The sequence below is a fragment of the Ramularia collo-cygni genome (genome assembly GCF_900074925.1).
Source record: "Ramularia collo-cygni strain URUG2 genome assembly, contig: RCC_scaffold10, whole genome shotgun sequence".
Classification (NCBI taxonomy): Eukaryota; Fungi; Ascomycota; class Dothideomycetes; order Mycosphaerellales; family Mycosphaerellaceae; genus Ramularia; species Ramularia collo-cygni.
This window is the reverse complement of record NW_019716264.1, coordinates 199211-215500: the sequence shown is the minus strand read 5'-3', so window position 1 is coordinate 215500 and position 16290 is coordinate 199211. Positions and strand designations below refer to the sequence as shown.

The 16290-nt window shown below is 51.5% G+C and overlaps 10 protein-coding genes; 7 read left to right on the top strand and 3 right to left on the bottom strand.

Moving 5' to 3' along the window:
- Positions 1-520: 520 nt before the first annotated feature.
- On the bottom strand, positions 521-1025 carry RCC_06706 (probable peroxisomal protein POX18; the record flags this gene model as incomplete). XM_023771967.1 has 3 exons in its annotated part: positions 521-684; positions 739-945; positions 1010-1025. 3 exons carry the CDS (start codon positions 1023-1025, stop codon positions 521-523), a joined length of 387 nt encoding a protein of 128 aa, XP_023627735.1.
- A 573-nt stretch (positions 1026-1598) lies between these two features.
- On the top strand, positions 1599-2702 carry RCC_06705 (related to carboxyphosphonoenolpyruvate phosphonomutase; the record flags this gene model as incomplete). XM_023771966.1 has 3 exons in its annotated part: positions 1599-1683; positions 1740-2045; positions 2158-2702. 3 exons carry the CDS (start codon positions 1599-1601, stop codon positions 2700-2702), a joined length of 936 nt encoding a protein of 311 aa, XP_023627734.1.
- Positions 2703-3458: 756 nt separating this feature from the next.
- Positions 3459-5046, top strand: RCC_06704 (uncharacterized protein; the record flags this gene model as incomplete). XM_023771965.1 has 5 exons in its annotated part: positions 3459-3710; positions 3763-3930; positions 3992-4176; positions 4226-4397; positions 4456-5046. 5 exons carry the CDS (start codon positions 3459-3461, stop codon positions 5044-5046), a joined length of 1368 nt encoding a protein of 455 aa, XP_023627733.1.
- A 266-nt stretch (positions 5047-5312) lies between these two features.
- On the bottom strand, positions 5313-6166 carry RCC_06703 (uncharacterized protein; the record flags this gene model as incomplete). XM_023771964.1 has 2 exons in its annotated part: positions 5313-5431; positions 5485-6166. The coding sequence occupies 2 exons, from the start codon at positions 6164-6166 to the stop codon at positions 5313-5315; spliced, it is 801 nt and encodes a 266-aa protein (XP_023627732.1).
- A 1235-nt stretch (positions 6167-7401) lies between these two features.
- On the top strand, positions 7402-9003 carry RCC_06701 (uncharacterized protein; the record flags this gene model as incomplete). XM_023771963.1 has 5 exons in its annotated part: positions 7402-7718; positions 7777-7953; positions 8006-8032; positions 8151-8437; positions 8492-9003. 5 exons carry the CDS (start codon positions 7402-7404, stop codon positions 9001-9003), a joined length of 1320 nt encoding a protein of 439 aa, XP_023627731.1.
- Positions 9004-9880: 877 nt separating this feature from the next.
- On the top strand, positions 9881-10063 carry RCC_06700 (uncharacterized protein; the record flags this gene model as incomplete). XM_023771962.1 has 2 exons in its annotated part: positions 9881-9963; positions 10021-10063. 2 exons carry the CDS (start codon positions 9881-9883, stop codon positions 10061-10063), a joined length of 126 nt encoding a protein of 41 aa, XP_023627730.1.
- Positions 10064-10405: 342 nt separating this feature from the next.
- On the top strand, positions 10406-11705 carry RCC_06698 (uncharacterized protein; the record flags this gene model as incomplete). XM_023771961.1 has 3 exons in its annotated part: positions 10406-10808; positions 10894-10901; positions 11007-11705. The coding sequence occupies 3 exons, from the start codon at positions 10406-10408 to the stop codon at positions 11703-11705; spliced, it is 1110 nt and encodes a 369-aa protein (XP_023627729.1).
- Positions 11706-12118: 413 nt separating this feature from the next.
- On the bottom strand, positions 12119-14146 carry RCC_06697 (related to Glucoamylase; the record flags this gene model as incomplete). XM_023771960.1 has 3 exons in its annotated part: positions 12119-13257; positions 13309-13695; positions 13780-14146. The coding sequence occupies 3 exons, from the start codon at positions 14144-14146 to the stop codon at positions 12119-12121; spliced, it is 1893 nt and encodes a 630-aa protein (XP_023627728.1).
- Positions 14147-14775: 629 nt separating this feature from the next.
- Positions 14776-15345, top strand: RCC_06696 (uncharacterized protein; the record flags this gene model as incomplete). XM_023771959.1 has 3 exons in its annotated part: positions 14776-14809; positions 14895-15257; positions 15329-15345. 3 exons carry the CDS (start codon positions 14776-14778, stop codon positions 15343-15345), a joined length of 414 nt encoding a protein of 137 aa, XP_023627727.1.
- Positions 15346-15666: 321 nt separating this feature from the next.
- On the top strand, positions 15667-16179 carry RCC_06695 (uncharacterized protein; the record flags this gene model as incomplete). Its single annotated transcript, XM_023771958.1, has 1 exon — positions 15667-16179. One exon carries the CDS (start codon positions 15667-15669, stop codon positions 16177-16179), a length of 513 nt encoding a protein of 170 aa, XP_023627726.1.
- Positions 16180-16290: the final 111 nt, after the last annotated feature.

Sequence of the window (16290 nt, the reverse complement as noted above, 5' to 3'; positions counted from 1 at the left end):
CAAGCGGTTCGTTGCAGTAGCTGGGTCGGGATGGAGATCTTGGGAAGTTTGGAGATGGACGAGTCCTGACGTCCAGGTCGGCGAAAATCAAAACAACTTCCGATCCGAGCTTTTTCTGGCAGCCAAACTGCTTTCAGCTGCTTGAGGATCGAATCGCGATGACCTTTTTGATGAAAGAGATGACAACGATGCTGATATTGATGTTGTCATTCAGCCAAAGATTCAGGAAGTTTTGAAGCTGTTGTTCTACAGGTTTCGCGGGTTGCAAAAAGGGCAAGAAGAGCAGGTTTCGAGGAGAAACATGTCTTGGAAACATGTCCAGTGAAGAAGGTGAAGAGCTGCATGCAAGTCAAGTCACAAGTGCCTCGTCCCCCGACGTACTTGCACCTTCACCACACTGCGCGTTACGATGAAAAAGGCCCGAGTTGTTCAGCAGAAGCAGTGTGTTTGATGCTTCCAGAAAGACCGAGGCTGTTACAAGGTATACTATACTACATCTCATTCCATGCTCACCACCAATCTAAAGCTTGGCCTTGCTCTGAGCCTTCTTCAGGATTGGCTCCATCTTCGTCGCCTTCATCATGTTACCCTTGATCTTCAGCTTGCCGCTCATGAACATCTGCTGCGCCTTGGCCTTGCCGTCGACGAGCTTCTGGAAGTTCTCGTCGCTGAGGTTGAGGGTGACTGGAATCATCAGTCCACGTCCTTCATCGTTTTGTAACACTCGTCTTCACTCACCATCGGCCTTTTTGCCCTCAGGCGCGGGCCCCTTGCCGACCTTGCCGGTCTCCTTGCAATCAATGTACCATGCCTGCTCCTGGCCCTGTGCGTTCTTCAGGTTGAAGGCAAAGATGGAGCCTCCCTGCTTGATGGCGTCCTTGCGATCGGCATCGGTGGACAGGGCATCGGAAATGGCGTCAAAGGCAGCGGAGGAGGGAAAGTTGTCTTCAAAAGTGGTGTCAGAAGAATGCCATTGAGCGGACGATACATATATGCTACATGGACTTACCGTCCTTGAGACCCATGATTGCAGAATATGCTGGAGTTTTTATTTAATTGATTGAAATAGTTGAGCAAAGAGACGTTCAGGGTTGAGATGAGGTGAGATGTGTGTAGAAATGGTCACAGACCGGAGAGCAAATCGGAGTATATCATCACAGTCGCAACACCGCACATGAGCACAAAGATGCCGCGGCACGACACGGACCATATCGTCAGTGGCATGTGAAAGTCAAAGGACGATGCGGAGATCCGGATGCGTCAAATGATGACTGGCTCGATCGTGCTTCGGCACGTGCGCTCGTCGTTCTCGGTTCCAGGCCCGAGTTGTCGTTGTTTGCGAAGTTCTCCACGTCCTGTTACGCGTCGTCCTTCTCCTCGGGTATATATCACAGATGCCCTCCGTCCGAACATAGCGGGCCAAGAACGCAACGTAAACAGCGGGCCATCGAGTTCCGCGATCGGCGACAGCATGCCTGTCACTCGCCATGGTACAAGTAGCAGTGGTAGGTCCGCTTTCGATTGATGGTGTACAGCAGCTTTTCCCCATCTTCGACCTCACTATACCGAGAAAGAGCCGACCAAGGCGGTTTTTATCCATGGCTACAACGAATGGCAGCACGCCGAAGCCGGTACCAGGCGTGGTTCGCCTGCGGGAGATGCTGGCAGATCCAAAGAAGACCGGTGGGTAGCTTGATCTACAGGATATGGATATACAGCGGACTAAGGACCCGCGACAGTCGTTGCGCCAGGCGTCTACGATGGCCTCACGGCTCGACTGGCTCTCGAAGCTGGATTCTCATGTTTATACATGACTGGAGCGGGGACAAGCATGTCACGACTGGGAATGGCGGATCTAGGTCTAGCAAACTACACCGATATGCTCACCAACGCCTCCATGATCGCCTCCATCGACCCTTCCGTTCCCGTCATCGCCGACGCGGATACCGGCTATGGAGGGCCCATCAATATCGCTCGCACCGTCCAAGGCTATGCTCGAGCGGGTGTGGCAGCTCTTCACATTGAGGATCAAGTACAAGAGAAAAGTGGGTCAAAATAAATCATGCAAGGCATACGGGATGCCTCGCAGTCTTCACACACTTCTTCTGGTACCATAGGTATCTGAGACACAGGCTTACCTCGGTTGCTTCGCTCTAGGATGCGGCCACCTCAGTGGAAAGCTGCTGGTCAGCAAAGACGTCTACTATAATCGCCTTCGCGCCGCTTGTAAAGCACGAGACGAAAGCAGGGACGACATTCTTATCATCGCGCGAACAGATGCTCGTGCAGGACAGGATGTAGACGGAAATGGAGGATTCGAAGAAGCCATTGAGCGCTTAAAGGGCGCCGCAGAGATTGGAGTCGATGCGCTCTTCTTCGAAGCGATTCAATCCGAGGAAGAATGTAAGCAGGTTATTGAGCGTCTGCCCAAAATTCCCGTGCTGTTGAATATGGTGCAGGGGGGCCGGACTCCACAGATGAACACCGATCAGGCCAACAAGCTGGGTTTCAGGATCGTAATCTGGCCTTGCGTGGGTATGGAGGCTGTTGTGCCGGCCGTGAGGAACGCTTTGGCGAGTTTGAGGGAAAGTGGCCGGCCGCCTGTAGAGCAGGCTATGGGACCTGGAGCACTATTTGAGGTCTGTGGGCTGAAAGAGTTGATGCAGTTTGATGAGAGTGTTGGTGGGAAAGCATACAAGTAGGAGGACGTGAAAGAGTTGGAGAGTGGTCTTCATTCACTCACCAGACACTCGCTCTTTAACCACAAGTCTCTAACCACAAGAATGCGCCTCTGAGCCGTCTTCCCGTCGGCTGGCGTTGCGTTGTCACGTCCTCCAACGGTTCGAATTGACACGATATGTATGCCTCTGCTCAGTTGCACTCATCGCTCTACCGGTGACGTTTTGACACATCACATTCACAGTCAGTTTTATTATAGCAAGAGTCACGGGCAACCAGCAACCCGGATGTGCCGGGGAACATCTATGCGCCCCGACGGAACTACTGGAACTACTGCAGGTCGCGTGCTAGTGCGAGTCGTGGCCTGCATGAGAGCTTGCGTTTCGCAACTTGTGGAGAAGGCAACACCCCAACTTAACGGCAACTTCATTGCGCAAAACACAGTCAAGTCGTGCGCAAGGCGCATGCTTCGCGTCCGCCTACTCAGTCACAACAACTCAGTCARCATGCGCGAGGAAACTGACCTCACGTCGCCCGCTACACCGCTGCCGCTGTTCCGAGTCAGGCACCAATGCCGGCTGCCGCTGATCAGACGCAATGCTCGCGATCACACATTGGCGTCCGACTAGAGTGAGTCGTTCACGTCGACGGCTTGTCCTATAGCTGTGCCGGACCTCTTCGAGAAATTCCTCACTCTCCCGCCCTTGCATCTGCACCATGAAGACGGAGCGGTCCCCATTCACTTGGTGATTCGGCGGTCCTTCACACCCACGCCTACAATGGACCGTTCGACCCTATACAGCGCGACAGTGTACACTCTGTTCGGACTGGCCTCTGTCTTCACCATTGCACGGGTGCTTTCGCGATGGCCCAGACTTACTGGCRTGGGACTTGGACGGGATGATTGGGTCAGCTTGTCGACTTACGCTTGTCTTGTCGGACTGACCGTGGCCAATTTCTACAAGCTCTCAAATGGACTGGGCCAAGACGTGCATTTGCTGTATGCAGACGTTGTCGAGAGATTCTTACTTGTGAGCTCAAACTCGATTTTACAACCTATGATTCCGACTGACGACATGGCAGTGGACCTACATATCGCAGCACTTCTACATCGCGGCCATCTTTGGCTCCAAGTTAAGCGTCGTACTTCTATACCTTCGAGTGTGGCCTGAGAAATCGAGCTTCCGCACGGCGTGCCGGATACTGGCTCTCGCTCTGTCATGTGCATTCATTGCATTCGAAATCGCCGCGGTCAGCAAAAAGACAGTATCGTGCTCGGAGATCTCCTCACTGACTTGAACTCATTTCCCAGATTGTTCAGTGCCTCCCAATAGCCGACAGTTGGGCGTACTCGTCGAAGGTCGCAAGTGCATGCGTCGATAGACATGCATATACATACAGTCTCGCTGGTGTCGACATCGCTTTCAACGCTATTGTGCTGCTTTTCCCAGTGGCACACCTGTTGAAGTTCGAGGCACCTTCTCCACGCAAAATTTGGTGAGGACTTTGATACATCCCACTCAAGTCGTAAGCTAACATGGAGCAGTGTTTTTGCCGCATTTCTTGTCGGCCTAGTAGTGTTGGCCATTAGTGCGGTCCGACTCAATTACCTGGACAGAATTACGACATCGAACAATGTAACTCGGTACTACAGCTACATTGAACTGTACAGCAGTATAGAGGCAATGCTAAGCCAAATCTGTTGTTGTATTCCACCTGTAAGACCTTGACTATTCACTTCTGTCTGGATAAGAAGACCAGCTAACACCGGTATAGCTTTCTGGATTCCTCCGCAGAAACGTTCAAGGCTCCAACCGTCTTCCAAGCCGAGGGCGGAAAAGTTTATCAGAATCACAAGATCAAGATCGCGGAAGTGGAACCGTTGTTGGCATCAAAGGCATCGGGCCATCCGAACCTGATGATCTAGAGAAGGCGCGTCCCGAGACAGCAAGATCCTTCGAGGATTTCGAACGAGCACCCTCCCCAACCATCGGCTTGTCATCACATCGATCCTGGGACGAGACGATATTGAGCCGATCACAATTTCCGCTGCACCGCATTTCGCAGCATCGCCTTTCGCAGCATTCCTCGCTTCGATTCGAGCCACCATCTTCGCATGTGCTACAACCCAGTGAGACCTCATCAGAGGTCAGCTCCGAAGATTTGGAGATCTTGCACGAGGTGGATGAAGATGAAGATGAAAGTCCGCTGGACGGAGACTCGCCCATGTCCGAGATCGGAATACCCTCAATCGACGTCCGAAGATCGTATCCGCTTCCTCAATCCGTGGTCCTGTCCACAGATCTGGTGTCCTTTGATCAGGACGACCCATCTTCTACTAGCAGAAAGGATATACATTCTTGGTGAGCGCTTGTGGAACAAGCACTCGCCACCCTGTACTATGACAGGCTATCAGAGTACGAATCATGATGGTGAAAAGGATCATCTCGTTCAAGATATGTATAATACAACTTTGCGGCCTCTCAAAGTGGATCCGCCACGCTTACATGCTTGTGTTCTCACTTTTCAGCATTCAAGGTGGATCTTCCGCCAAGCTCACATGCTCCTTTCTCCACAGATGAACCTGATGGTTCGCCTCCACTGAGATGTCACAACCGGTTCTCGGAGGTGAATCAGATGAAATATCCCTTCTCTGTGGTTGTATCCACTGGAGACGCGACCTTCCCGTTTGTAGACCAACTTTCTTCTACCGTGTCCTGGACGCTCATCCGCCTGATCCAAGAAGGTATGTCTCTCAAGACGTCAGTCATATGCTCACCACACCCTTCGTCATCACAGACTCACCTGGTACATCCGAGGAACGATGGCTCATCCTTCCACGCCCGGAAACTTCGGATATGGCCGACACAGTCGGCGAGCAGCTGGGACCATCCGTTTCTGCATTATCGTTGTCCTTGTTGGGGGTCTTCAACGACATCCGGTCACGATCGTCTCCCGGCGTTGCCGGCTGCAAGGAGCTTCGCGTGTAGTATCGTTCGTAAGGCTGCAAAGACGCTCTGCTTGGGATGTCCTTTCGTACGATTGACTTGGTGCGCTGCTCGTCGCTGGAGTGTCGCAGGTTTGCTTCGGAGGGTGCTTTGGACAGCTGCTTGCCGAGTGTACCTTCGAGCTCCATGACCTGGTCATGAGTGTCTATCGGCGACTGAACTGCGCTGTCTGATCGAGGTTCGCCGATTTTGAGATTTGGGAGTTCATGCTGCGCCTTGTKCTCCAGGACCGGCGCATCGTGTTTGTAATTGAAAATACTGGGTTGTGTACTACACACTTCGATGCCATCTTCTATATGGGATGTCGACGGATGGCCGCGGTACAGGAAGCTCGTGATCCTCGGTCGATAAGGGATTTCGCTAACATCACTACTCTGCTTTCGTTTCCTTTCCGTGTACCAGATGAAGGCCCCGGCAGCGCCAATAAGAATCACAAGAGGAWCTACAACGCCAATGGTAATAGCGACGGAGTTCGTCATGATGAACCGATGCAAGCAAATGATCTGCGTTATGCCGAGACCTGATTGATGATGAAAATGCAGCGAAATGAGGAAAAAGAGAAAACAACCATAGCTCTGGATCAGGCCTGCATCGCCCTCTCAAGAATCTAAAAGGTTGCTATGATTGATGCAATTGGGTTTCTGCAATCTCTTGGTGCAGCGGTACAGTACAGACTTGACAGGCCTGTTGTCCATCAACAACTCACGGAGCTTCATCCCGGTCATGGCATGGTTCGCTGATGATGTACTGGGATGCTGATTCGTGCTGACACCAGATCCCCAGGGCCCTTGCGAATTACAAACTTTGACGGTCCAACGTGGACACCAACCTCCAAATGCCGTAGCTTGTCGACTGCCGGGCGGCTCGAAATTGTTGACTATTCGAAGCATTCTAGGATAGCGTAGCAAGATTCGTTGATGTTGAAGCAACGAAGCGAGGAATACCTGACAATGTGGTTTCCCAAACGACCTTCTAGGCTTCTACCAGGACAAGGCTTCTCAACCCTGTTGCTCACCTCGCTTCTTCCAAGCTCTCCCATATCTTCCTGGCCCACACAAGCAGCCGCTGCCACCCACCGGTCCTCGCTGCTCACCACGTCTGGTAAATCAGTCTGGGCGACCTCGTATCGATGGTTTGGGAATATACTTTCTGGTCTCGCGTGAGGCCACTCTCGCTTCCACGCTACACGCGAGCTACATCCATCTTTACCGAGAGCAGGGACGCAGGCTTGGGATTGTCAACAGGTCGCGGCTATTCCCGTGGAGGACTCGATCGAATCGAACATGGCCTGTCAAGACTCAAGACTGGTTCAAACCATGTTCTCTCCCAGTCATGAGATCGATCAACGTGCAGGCTTCACAGAACCACTTATTAATGGTGCATTGTCAAATTTTCTTCGGTCTCTGACCCAAGGCTGCTTGCTACCCAGCCGGTGCTTCTGTGCCAAGCAAAAGAGTTTGTGAGCTTCAATTATGATTTCTTCCAAACCCATGCAAGTCTTGGTAGCGGAAGTCGGGGTATTCCAGCATGCGACAAGACAAACGATACAAGGGACGGAGATCTCCTACCGCTGCTCCGTTATTCGCGCAAATCGATACGTCCACATCTGGTTGTCCATCCTGACTTTTCCGGGATACATGAGATCGTGACGTCTACATTCCTCCATGATGACCTCTGGGACGAAGCCCTCTGAATCCGACGTTTGAGACCCGCCATGGGCTGTCCGAGCCTGACGAATCTGAGCACAAGCAGTATAGCGGAACAGTTCAGCTATTACATTATCAGCGCGGCCATTCTTATTCTCCGTGGATGCGTCAGGCTAAGGACCAGGGGTTGGCGAAGACTCCAGGCCGATGACTATATCGCTGTATGGGTACTTTTTTGTGTCGGATTCGCTGGGTTCTTCACGATTGCTTCACTATGGCTTGGTGGAACTTGGTTCTTCCTCGATCACCCGGACGATGTAGGCAAGCTGCTCGAGTGCCAAATTGATGATATGAGGCTGGGAAGCATTTTCAATGTGCTGAATTGGTGAGAGTTGTACGAAATTCCCGTTCCACTTGGTTTTTTTGCTAATCACACAAGATAGGTACATGTACACGGGACTGATATGGGGTCTCAAGGCGATGATGCTCATCTTCTTGAATCGCCTGTACTGTTGTTTCGCTCGACTCATGATTCGATCGGTCGCCGTCGCCTGCGCGTTATCCTTCCTAACGTGCTACATCATCATCACGTTCAGCTGTCACCCAATACAGAAAAACTGGTCGGTAAAGACTCCTCATCTACACATCCTTTATCTTGCTTACATGTCGCAGGCAAGTGAATCCGCTGCCGCATCATAGGTAAGAAATGAACGGACGAGAAGGACAAACCACGTTGCTCCTCCTCGTGGGCTGCTCGAACCGATAGATCTCTTCTTGCATACACACCTTGGTTCATCCTGGCTAACTCACCTACTAGGTGCATGCGCAGAGTCATCAACATCTACTCCGTATCAGGCTTGAACGCTGCTACGGACTTTCTCATCTTACTCATACCGCTTCGGTTGGTGAARACGGTTCAGGTCTCCATCTGGAAAAAGGTGGTGTTGGTACTGCTACTCTGCTCGGGGGCGTTGGCCATGGTAACGGCACTACTGCGAGTTGGGTTCCTCCACACAAGCACCTATGTGGGTCATATATCTATGTGGGGAAGTCGGGAGGTAATGGTTGGCACGTTCGTTGTCAATATGCCATTGATCGCCCCAAGTGAGTATTTCTATCATCTGATTCTACTGTATTCACAGCTTACCAGTGCGCCAGTCATCAAGAAGAGCTTCTGGCAGCGAATAACTGGAAGCCGACCTCCTCTTCATCCCACAGATTTGAGTCCAACAGGTCTCACTACGATCGGAGGGACACGCATCGATAGTCACGGAAGGCACAGACACACTGAGAGTGACGACTCGTCAGTTGCTAGTATACCAGACGACAATGTCACCGGAGTACCGTCCTTGACGATGATCAATCGCAACGATAGCGCCGCAAACACCACGATCAAAACGACATTCAGTGAACGAATCGATTTCCACGCACACAATGGAGAATCACGAAATCCGATTGACGCCGATGCGGAAGATCACAACCCAGAATCTGGGCGCACGACCACTTCAACAAGCTGTGAAGAGGAGGATCTCGCGCGACCTACACTACCTGAACCGGTAGTCTACAGCCCACGATCTCCCGAAACACAATCGAACGCTCGTCGGAATATCGCCTGGCCGAGAAATGCGACTCCACGGTCGTTCGAGTTGACTCGGATTCAGCATCTATGAGGATAGCATCAAGCTTCAAACGAACTGTGCGCTCTCACTTGGCCGTGTGTGTACCGAGTGCATACCCTTGTACTTCGATATCACCTTCCTCCTCAACTTGGCATGGGAGTCGTGAACACTGGACTGTTTGTCAACTCATTCTACAACGCTGGAGATCTACAGACTTGCTTGGTGGGTGCTACAAGCTCTCAACAAATCAAAGGCAAAAGTTGGAGCAAGTATCGCTCGAGCAAGCAAGCACTTGTGAAAATCCTGGTCCCACAACCTTGCACAAGCTCCCTAGAGCATGAGAACGATGAGCTAGCCAGATTCCAGAGCAAAAAATCTTTTGCTTCGTCCTTTGAAATCATGCCAGCCGATTCGAACTGCAGGTCCAAGATCGTGCAAGACTACTCGCTCGTCTTGGGTGCCACAGCTGGAGCTCAAGTCACTGGAGGTACAACCAAATGTTGTCAAAGACGACCTCGTCATACACCAAGGCGCTCAATAGCTACGGCGCCATTGGTACGGCTCCCACCGCCACTTCTACAGTCGTTATAATGGAGCGACAAGCCACGGCAGGCGAGTACAGCACCGTGCTAACGACACATTCATTCAATCAGCGATTGAAGTCCGGCTCCTCTCACGATTTGGCCGGTTCCTCTCCAGACAGATGTGAAACATATCGAACGTTTGAAAACGACTGTTTCTGCTATCAACGAAGATGAGTTGCCGAGCAGATGTCCCACCGAGACGACTGCTACCACCGCTGCCATCACATGCATCTGGCCTGATCCAAAAGTCCAGAAGCCGGGGTAAATCTCCGGTAGTCCAGGTACCTACACCCCTGGTCCGACCTCGATTGGAGTGTACATAGAAGAAGCGATTGAAGCCGCGAATGGCCGCAAGAAGACTTTCGGCATCRGTGTGGGAATTGGCTTGGGTGCACCCGCTCCTTGCCCTTGTTGGCGGCCTGATATTGTAAGTGACTACAATGGAATAATGAAGACTGGATAAAAATCTCTAACACAACTGTAGCTTCTGTGTTCGAAGGAGAAAAAAGTTCTCTACTAGTTCTTGAGCCCGTTTCGAGACTTGAGGCATATGGAATGACCTAGTCGCTGGGAGTCGGGAATAATGATGACAATGACTGATCCATAAGCGTTGGTATGTTTGCAGTACAGTACCGCTGGAATAAAAACATCTCAATCAATCGCTCTCCTCTCATCATACTCATACTGAACTGGCACATGGTAGAAATAATAGTTCCTCGGCATCAATCGAACAATCGGAAAATAGTTTATCCCACCATACGCYGACTTCCGAGGCCTGTCCAGATGGACAACCTTCCATGCACTCCAACCTCACTACAAGGTAACAAACAAACCTCACCCCGAGCCAAAATCCTATCTCTCCACCCACCATGGCCGGCGGCAGCACATTCACCTGGTCCCACGCCCTACGTCTCGACTCCACAAAATCCCCCTTCGACTCCCCCCTCCCCCAAACCCACAAAGCATTCGCCGACATCGTCCCCATATCCTGGAAACGCTACAACATCGGCGGCATCCTGACCACCATCTACGGATTAGAAGAACTTCCCCGGCATGCGGATGAAATTGCCTGTTTGTGGTTACTGCACGGAAGAGGCGATACGCAGGATAGTATGGCGTATACGGCAGCTGCGATGCTGAAAGTTTGGAATTCGAAAAGGAAGGCTAGTGAGAAGGGGTTGGTTTGTGTGTGTTTTGATCAGAGGAATCATGGATCGAGACAGATAGAGAATCGGAATAATGTTTCTTGGAAACAGGGGAATCCTACACATGGTATGTTTTATTTTCTTCTCGAGCTGGGAAGTGAGATGAAAGTGTTGTGTGTGACATGGCCGCTGACCTGTTGTTGTTGTTGTAGGACCTGATGTAAGTGCCAAGTTGAAAAAGACCATGACTTTCGAAGAGAGCCATGATTCCGCTTTTGTTTTGCATGAAGAAAACCGCTAACAATACATCCCCTCCCGCTCACAGATGTTCAACACCTACGTCGGCACAGCCCAAGATCTCTCCCTCCTAATCACCCAACTCCCAAACTACCTCCCCTTCAAACTCCACCAACACATCTGCGGCGGCGTCAGTCTCGGCGGCCACGCGACCTGGGTAGCCTTAATGACAGAACCACGCATCACAGCCGGCATGATCGTGATCGGATGTCCAGACTACATCCGCTTGATGACAGATCGAGCAATTCGTTCAAAAGTAAGATCCACCATGACCAGTGAACCTCCTGGAAGAGATTTCCTCGGTTCAGAAGATTTTCCGCAAAGTCTCATTGCTGCTGTGGAACAGTATGATCCTGCGGGGATTTTGCTTGGGGAATTGGATGTATATTCTGTGGGAGATTATTTGGAAGTACCTTCTGCTTCGGAAGTCAAGAGGTTGGAACCAATTATTGATTCGACTTTGGCTGGGAAGAAAATCATTTGTCTATCTGGAGGTAAAGATAAATTGGTCCCTTACGCACAGGGTGAGGTTTTCCTCTCCTGGTTGAAAAAGTCTATCGATGGGAAGAATGGCTGGTGTAGGAATAAAGGCATCGAGCTGGAAGATATTCAAGATTCCGGAGCTGGACATGAGTTTTCTGCGAAAATGCGCAGGGAAGCGGAAAGATGGCTTTGCGATGTCCTCTCGGGCAAGGATGCTTCCGTCAGCAGGGATAGCAAGCTATGAAGACAATGATGGGATTGTCGATGCTTGACGACTGCACTCTATGCTATTTCAGGAGTACGCGAGGATGGGGCATTGATCTCTCCAAATGCAGTATCTCTTGTTACTCCGTCAACCTCTTCGCTTATACTACGAGTCTCCCCTCCCATGGACGAGAAAGGAGGCTGACGAAGAGTGAACAAGGGAATTGGATCGCACTCTCTTCCCACCCAACAACACTGTCTTTAAAACTGCAAAGTCGTGTACGTCAAACAAGTCATCCGGGTCATCTTCTATTCAGAGTGATATGGACCACGATGTCGGCCTCGCCAAACTACAGTCGCGAATAACACAAGATTCGCCAATGGGAGCCAACGACTTATCAACGGGGTGACATATGCCAGCTTCCACTCCAACCAGGTCCCCTCCACCACCTTCTAAATGTTCAGATTGACTCCAAGATTGGCTAAATTCTCAACGTACTTCGCGTCACCACGCAGCTTGGCACGCTGGAAGGATGCCGTCAGCAGACTTGCATACGACCAAGTGAGATCCTTACAGCCTTGCGGCGCTCCAGTATTGCGGTTGTACTGCTCGGTCAACGAGCCATCGGCTGGAGTGTATAACTTGACAGTACGCATGAATGCGTCTCCCCAGCCATTCAAACTTTCAATGGTCGATGCAAACTCGGCGGTATCGCTCGCATACGTTCCGACTTGGAGAGCGGCGTCTGGGGCGAAGTAGTCGAAGAATGACCTGGAGGTGTCGGAGACCACGATCCTTCCTTCCGCGGTGTACTCCGCCGACGTTGCCCAGAGGTATTGGGCTACGGCTGCAGTGGTCAGGTACCACGCATTTCCGCCGTCTTCCTCTGTTCCAACGCCAGTGTAGACATCCTCAGGGTACCTACCAACGGGAATGCCAAGTGTCAGTCCCGCCGAGTCTTGTTGAGTATTGTTGGCAATGGCATATTCAGTGATGAAAGAAGTGACGAATCGCACAATCGTCGACTGCACCTGGTCGTTGGTGTAGCTGAACACGCCATCATCTGCGTAGCCGTGAATGATACCAAGAGGTACTGCGGCATCCAGATAGCTGGACTTGCTGAGAAGTACTGGACCGTACTCATATAGCAGTATCTTTCTTCCCTCGTTCCAGAAGATTTCCATTGTAGCCGAGATTGCATCGGCGGCCACTGATAGTGTTGTAGCAGTTCCGGTGTCATCCATATCGGAAGCGAACTTCGCACCAAGAATAAGAGCTTTGCGCTGAACCATCCGAGTGTAGAAGTTGTCCGTGTTGACCTCTTCCCACAAGTCAAAAGAAGAGCTGGTCCAATTACTTGCGACGAAGAGCAAGTCCTTCTGAATTGGCGCTGAATCTGGGAAGTTGATCGAATCGTAAAGTTGCTGCTTCACCGTCGTGATGTTGCCACCTGCAGCCATGTAGCTCTGGGCAAATTCAATAAGTGTGATGGCAGCCGTGGCCGGCCCGTCGTTCTGTGGACGACCCCAAGGACCGCTGAAGATGGTGTTGTTTAGGTAGAACTTTGGTTCTCCGAGACCAGTCTGAAGATCTATGTCACGTCAGATGTCTTCACGATATGATTAATTGGAGTTCCACACACTTGGTTCAGTCTGCTCGGCTGCTCGTGCCGCAGCGTATTGGAAGAGCATAGTCTCATATTGGGACTTTGCAGTAGAATTGCTCGCAGCAGCAGCATACAACGTCTCGACGACTTCCATCGTTAGAGACGAATCTCGCACCCAATCGTACGCATAATCGGGTAATTTTGACTCGAACGGTGAGCCGCTTCGTCCGGCAATCACGACGCCATCTACAGCTCCTTCGACAGCTGGGTTGATGTTGACGAACATCTTCGTGAAAGATTTCTCTAGTTGAGATCCAGCTTCCACTGCCAAGAATGTAGTAATGTCGTCTCCAAAACCTTTGGGTGTAGCATAAGGAGCAGGCGGGCCAGGCAAAGTGGGTTCGGGAGGTCCACTTTCAATGGCTTCCTGRCCAAGCAGCTGGCTGTAGGTTTGGCCTTGCGAACGTCAGCAGATGGCTCATATATCGCACCAGAAATGAGCGGTACCAAGATCGACAACAACATATGTCAGATTGAGTAGCTCCTGAACGCCATCCACATATGCAGGTGAACTCGAGGACCATAGCTCGAAGTTGGTCCCCTCGACGCCGCTTTGATAGCCCAGTCCAACGGAAGACAGTGGAGTACTCTCGCCCTCTCTGTCGGTGTAATAGAGTGTAACTTGCTTGTTGTATGCCAGATTGCTAATGAATGCAGTGGTGTTCAAGATTCCTCCACAATAGCTGTATGAAGCAAGGGCGACATTGCCATCAGTAGGAACGCTACTGGAGAGGGTCGTTGTTTGACATTCTTGAGTATTGACACCATGTAGGAGAACGAGGCCAGCAGCAACGCCAGTATTGACTTGCCTCATGATGAGTTGATGAAGGAATGAAAGTAGGCTTGGAGGATGAGGAGAAAGAAGAAATCAGGAGCACATGGTTGTCTTGATGCTGTCTGTCGTGTAACAGCAGTGCAGGCCCGCACATCGTATCCAAGCAAGCCAGCGGGTAGTTGCTGTTGCTGTTGCTGGCAATGTGACTGGTCATGCCTCGAGATTCGATGTAGAAGGGTGATCCAATTGGAGACGGAAGATGATGTGGTGGTACTAACGGCACATTGTCGGCTGCCTTAGCAAGACAGAATAGTCATCCTGGCCGTCAGACTACTCTCTCACTTCACAGACATCCGCGACCAAACCTTCGACCTGCGATGAGTTTCTGCCTCCTTGTCGAGCATGATGCGGAGCTTACTGCGCGCCGGCCATGGAAGTTCGAGGTGCATGCTTTCCCCTCAATTCGCGTGGGTAGCGAGTAAGCGCGGGTGGAGCAAGTCCCTACCTCACTGAAGTGTCCGCGTCCGGAGGGCTTCATCAAGCTGACCTCCGTTCGCCGTTCCTACGCGCAGACGAGGATATCATAAACCTATGCATAGCACCCCYCTCGCCCTCGGCGCATCCATTCATAGTTTTCACAACTGGTTTCTGAGTGTATACCTCCAAAAATGCCTTTCCACAACGGCATCCTCCCCAGAGAAGGTGAATATTCCCTCCCGCTTATACGAAGAGGACTTGGAGCTATGCGCCAGAATATATATGTTGACCGCCCTGCTTTTGCGTACAGGTATTACCGGAGATGTGTTTGGGAGATTCGTCAAGCGTACAGCTTTCAATCCCGCCTTGACCCTCGCCCTCGTCCTCCTAGCTCGCTACACCAAGCGTGGTTCGGAGCTCGCTCTGCTCCATCCCACAGCCTTGTCCCGTCTGCACAAGCTTCTCTACTTTGGCATCTTCCGCTGGGTAACGGGATGGCTCGATGCTGGAGCTCTGGACAACTGGAAGAAAGACACTTATGATTGGGAGAACAAGGAGGTCGTCGTGGTCACGGGTGGTGCTGGTGGAATTGGTGGACAAGTTGTAAAGTTGTTCGCGGAGAGGAACATCAAAGTAGTCGTCTTGGATGTCATTCCCATGACCTTTGAAGCTTGTAAGTGTACATTTCATCGGACTGGCTTTTGGGCAGCCTACCTATGGCACCCTTCCTTTGAGATCTCATAGCCAGGAGCTCCAGCTGACACTTTCCACTCAAAGCATCCAACGTTCACTACTACAAGTGCGACATTACCTCGCCAGCAACCATCAAAGAGGTAGCCGCACGCATTCGCGCCGAAGTGGGCACTCCGACAGTCTTGATCAACAACGCCGGCGTAGCACGCGGCAAAACCATCCTCAACGCCGTAAGTCCACGTAAACCCACCCAAACAGACATGCAGTAACACTAACCTTGCAATCACCAGACGGAGAAAGACGTACGCTTTACCTTTGAGGTAAACACCTTGGCTCACTACTGGCTGGCCCAAGAATTCCTCCCATCAATGGTAAAAGCCAACCACGGCATGATAGTCACAGTAGCCAGTCTCGCGGCCTACTGCACCGTCCCGGACATGGTAGACTACGCCTCCTCCAAAGCAGCAGCCCTCTCATTCCACGRGGGCCTCACAGCCGAGCTCAAAACCCGCTACAACGCCCCCAGAGTCCGCACCGTCATGGTCAACCAAGGCTACACCAAAACTCCCCTCTTCAAAGGCTACGACACCGGCAACGCGTTCCTGATGCCCCCTCTCGAACCCGATACCGTGGCCGAGGCCATCGTGAAGAAAGTCCTAAGCGGTCATAGTGGACAGATCATCTTGCCGGGTTTCGGTGGCGTTTCCGCCATGTTGAGGGCGTTGCCGCATTGGTATCAGAATCGTGTGAGGGTGCAGGGGGAGAGTTACATGAAGACGTGGCAGGGGAGACAGGTTATTGATGTGGAGAAGTGGAAGAGTGGTGGGCAGAAGGAGGAGAGGGAGGATGAGTCCGCGTCGACGGTGCTTGTTCCTCAGCCAAAGACTGCTGGACAGGAGTGAACTGTGTGATGAAGGATATCAATTGCTACTTTTCTCCAGCGATCCTCAATGCAGCAGCCATGAAGTTGCGTCTTGTTCAACCCGGTTACATTATCTACTTGAAACTATTCT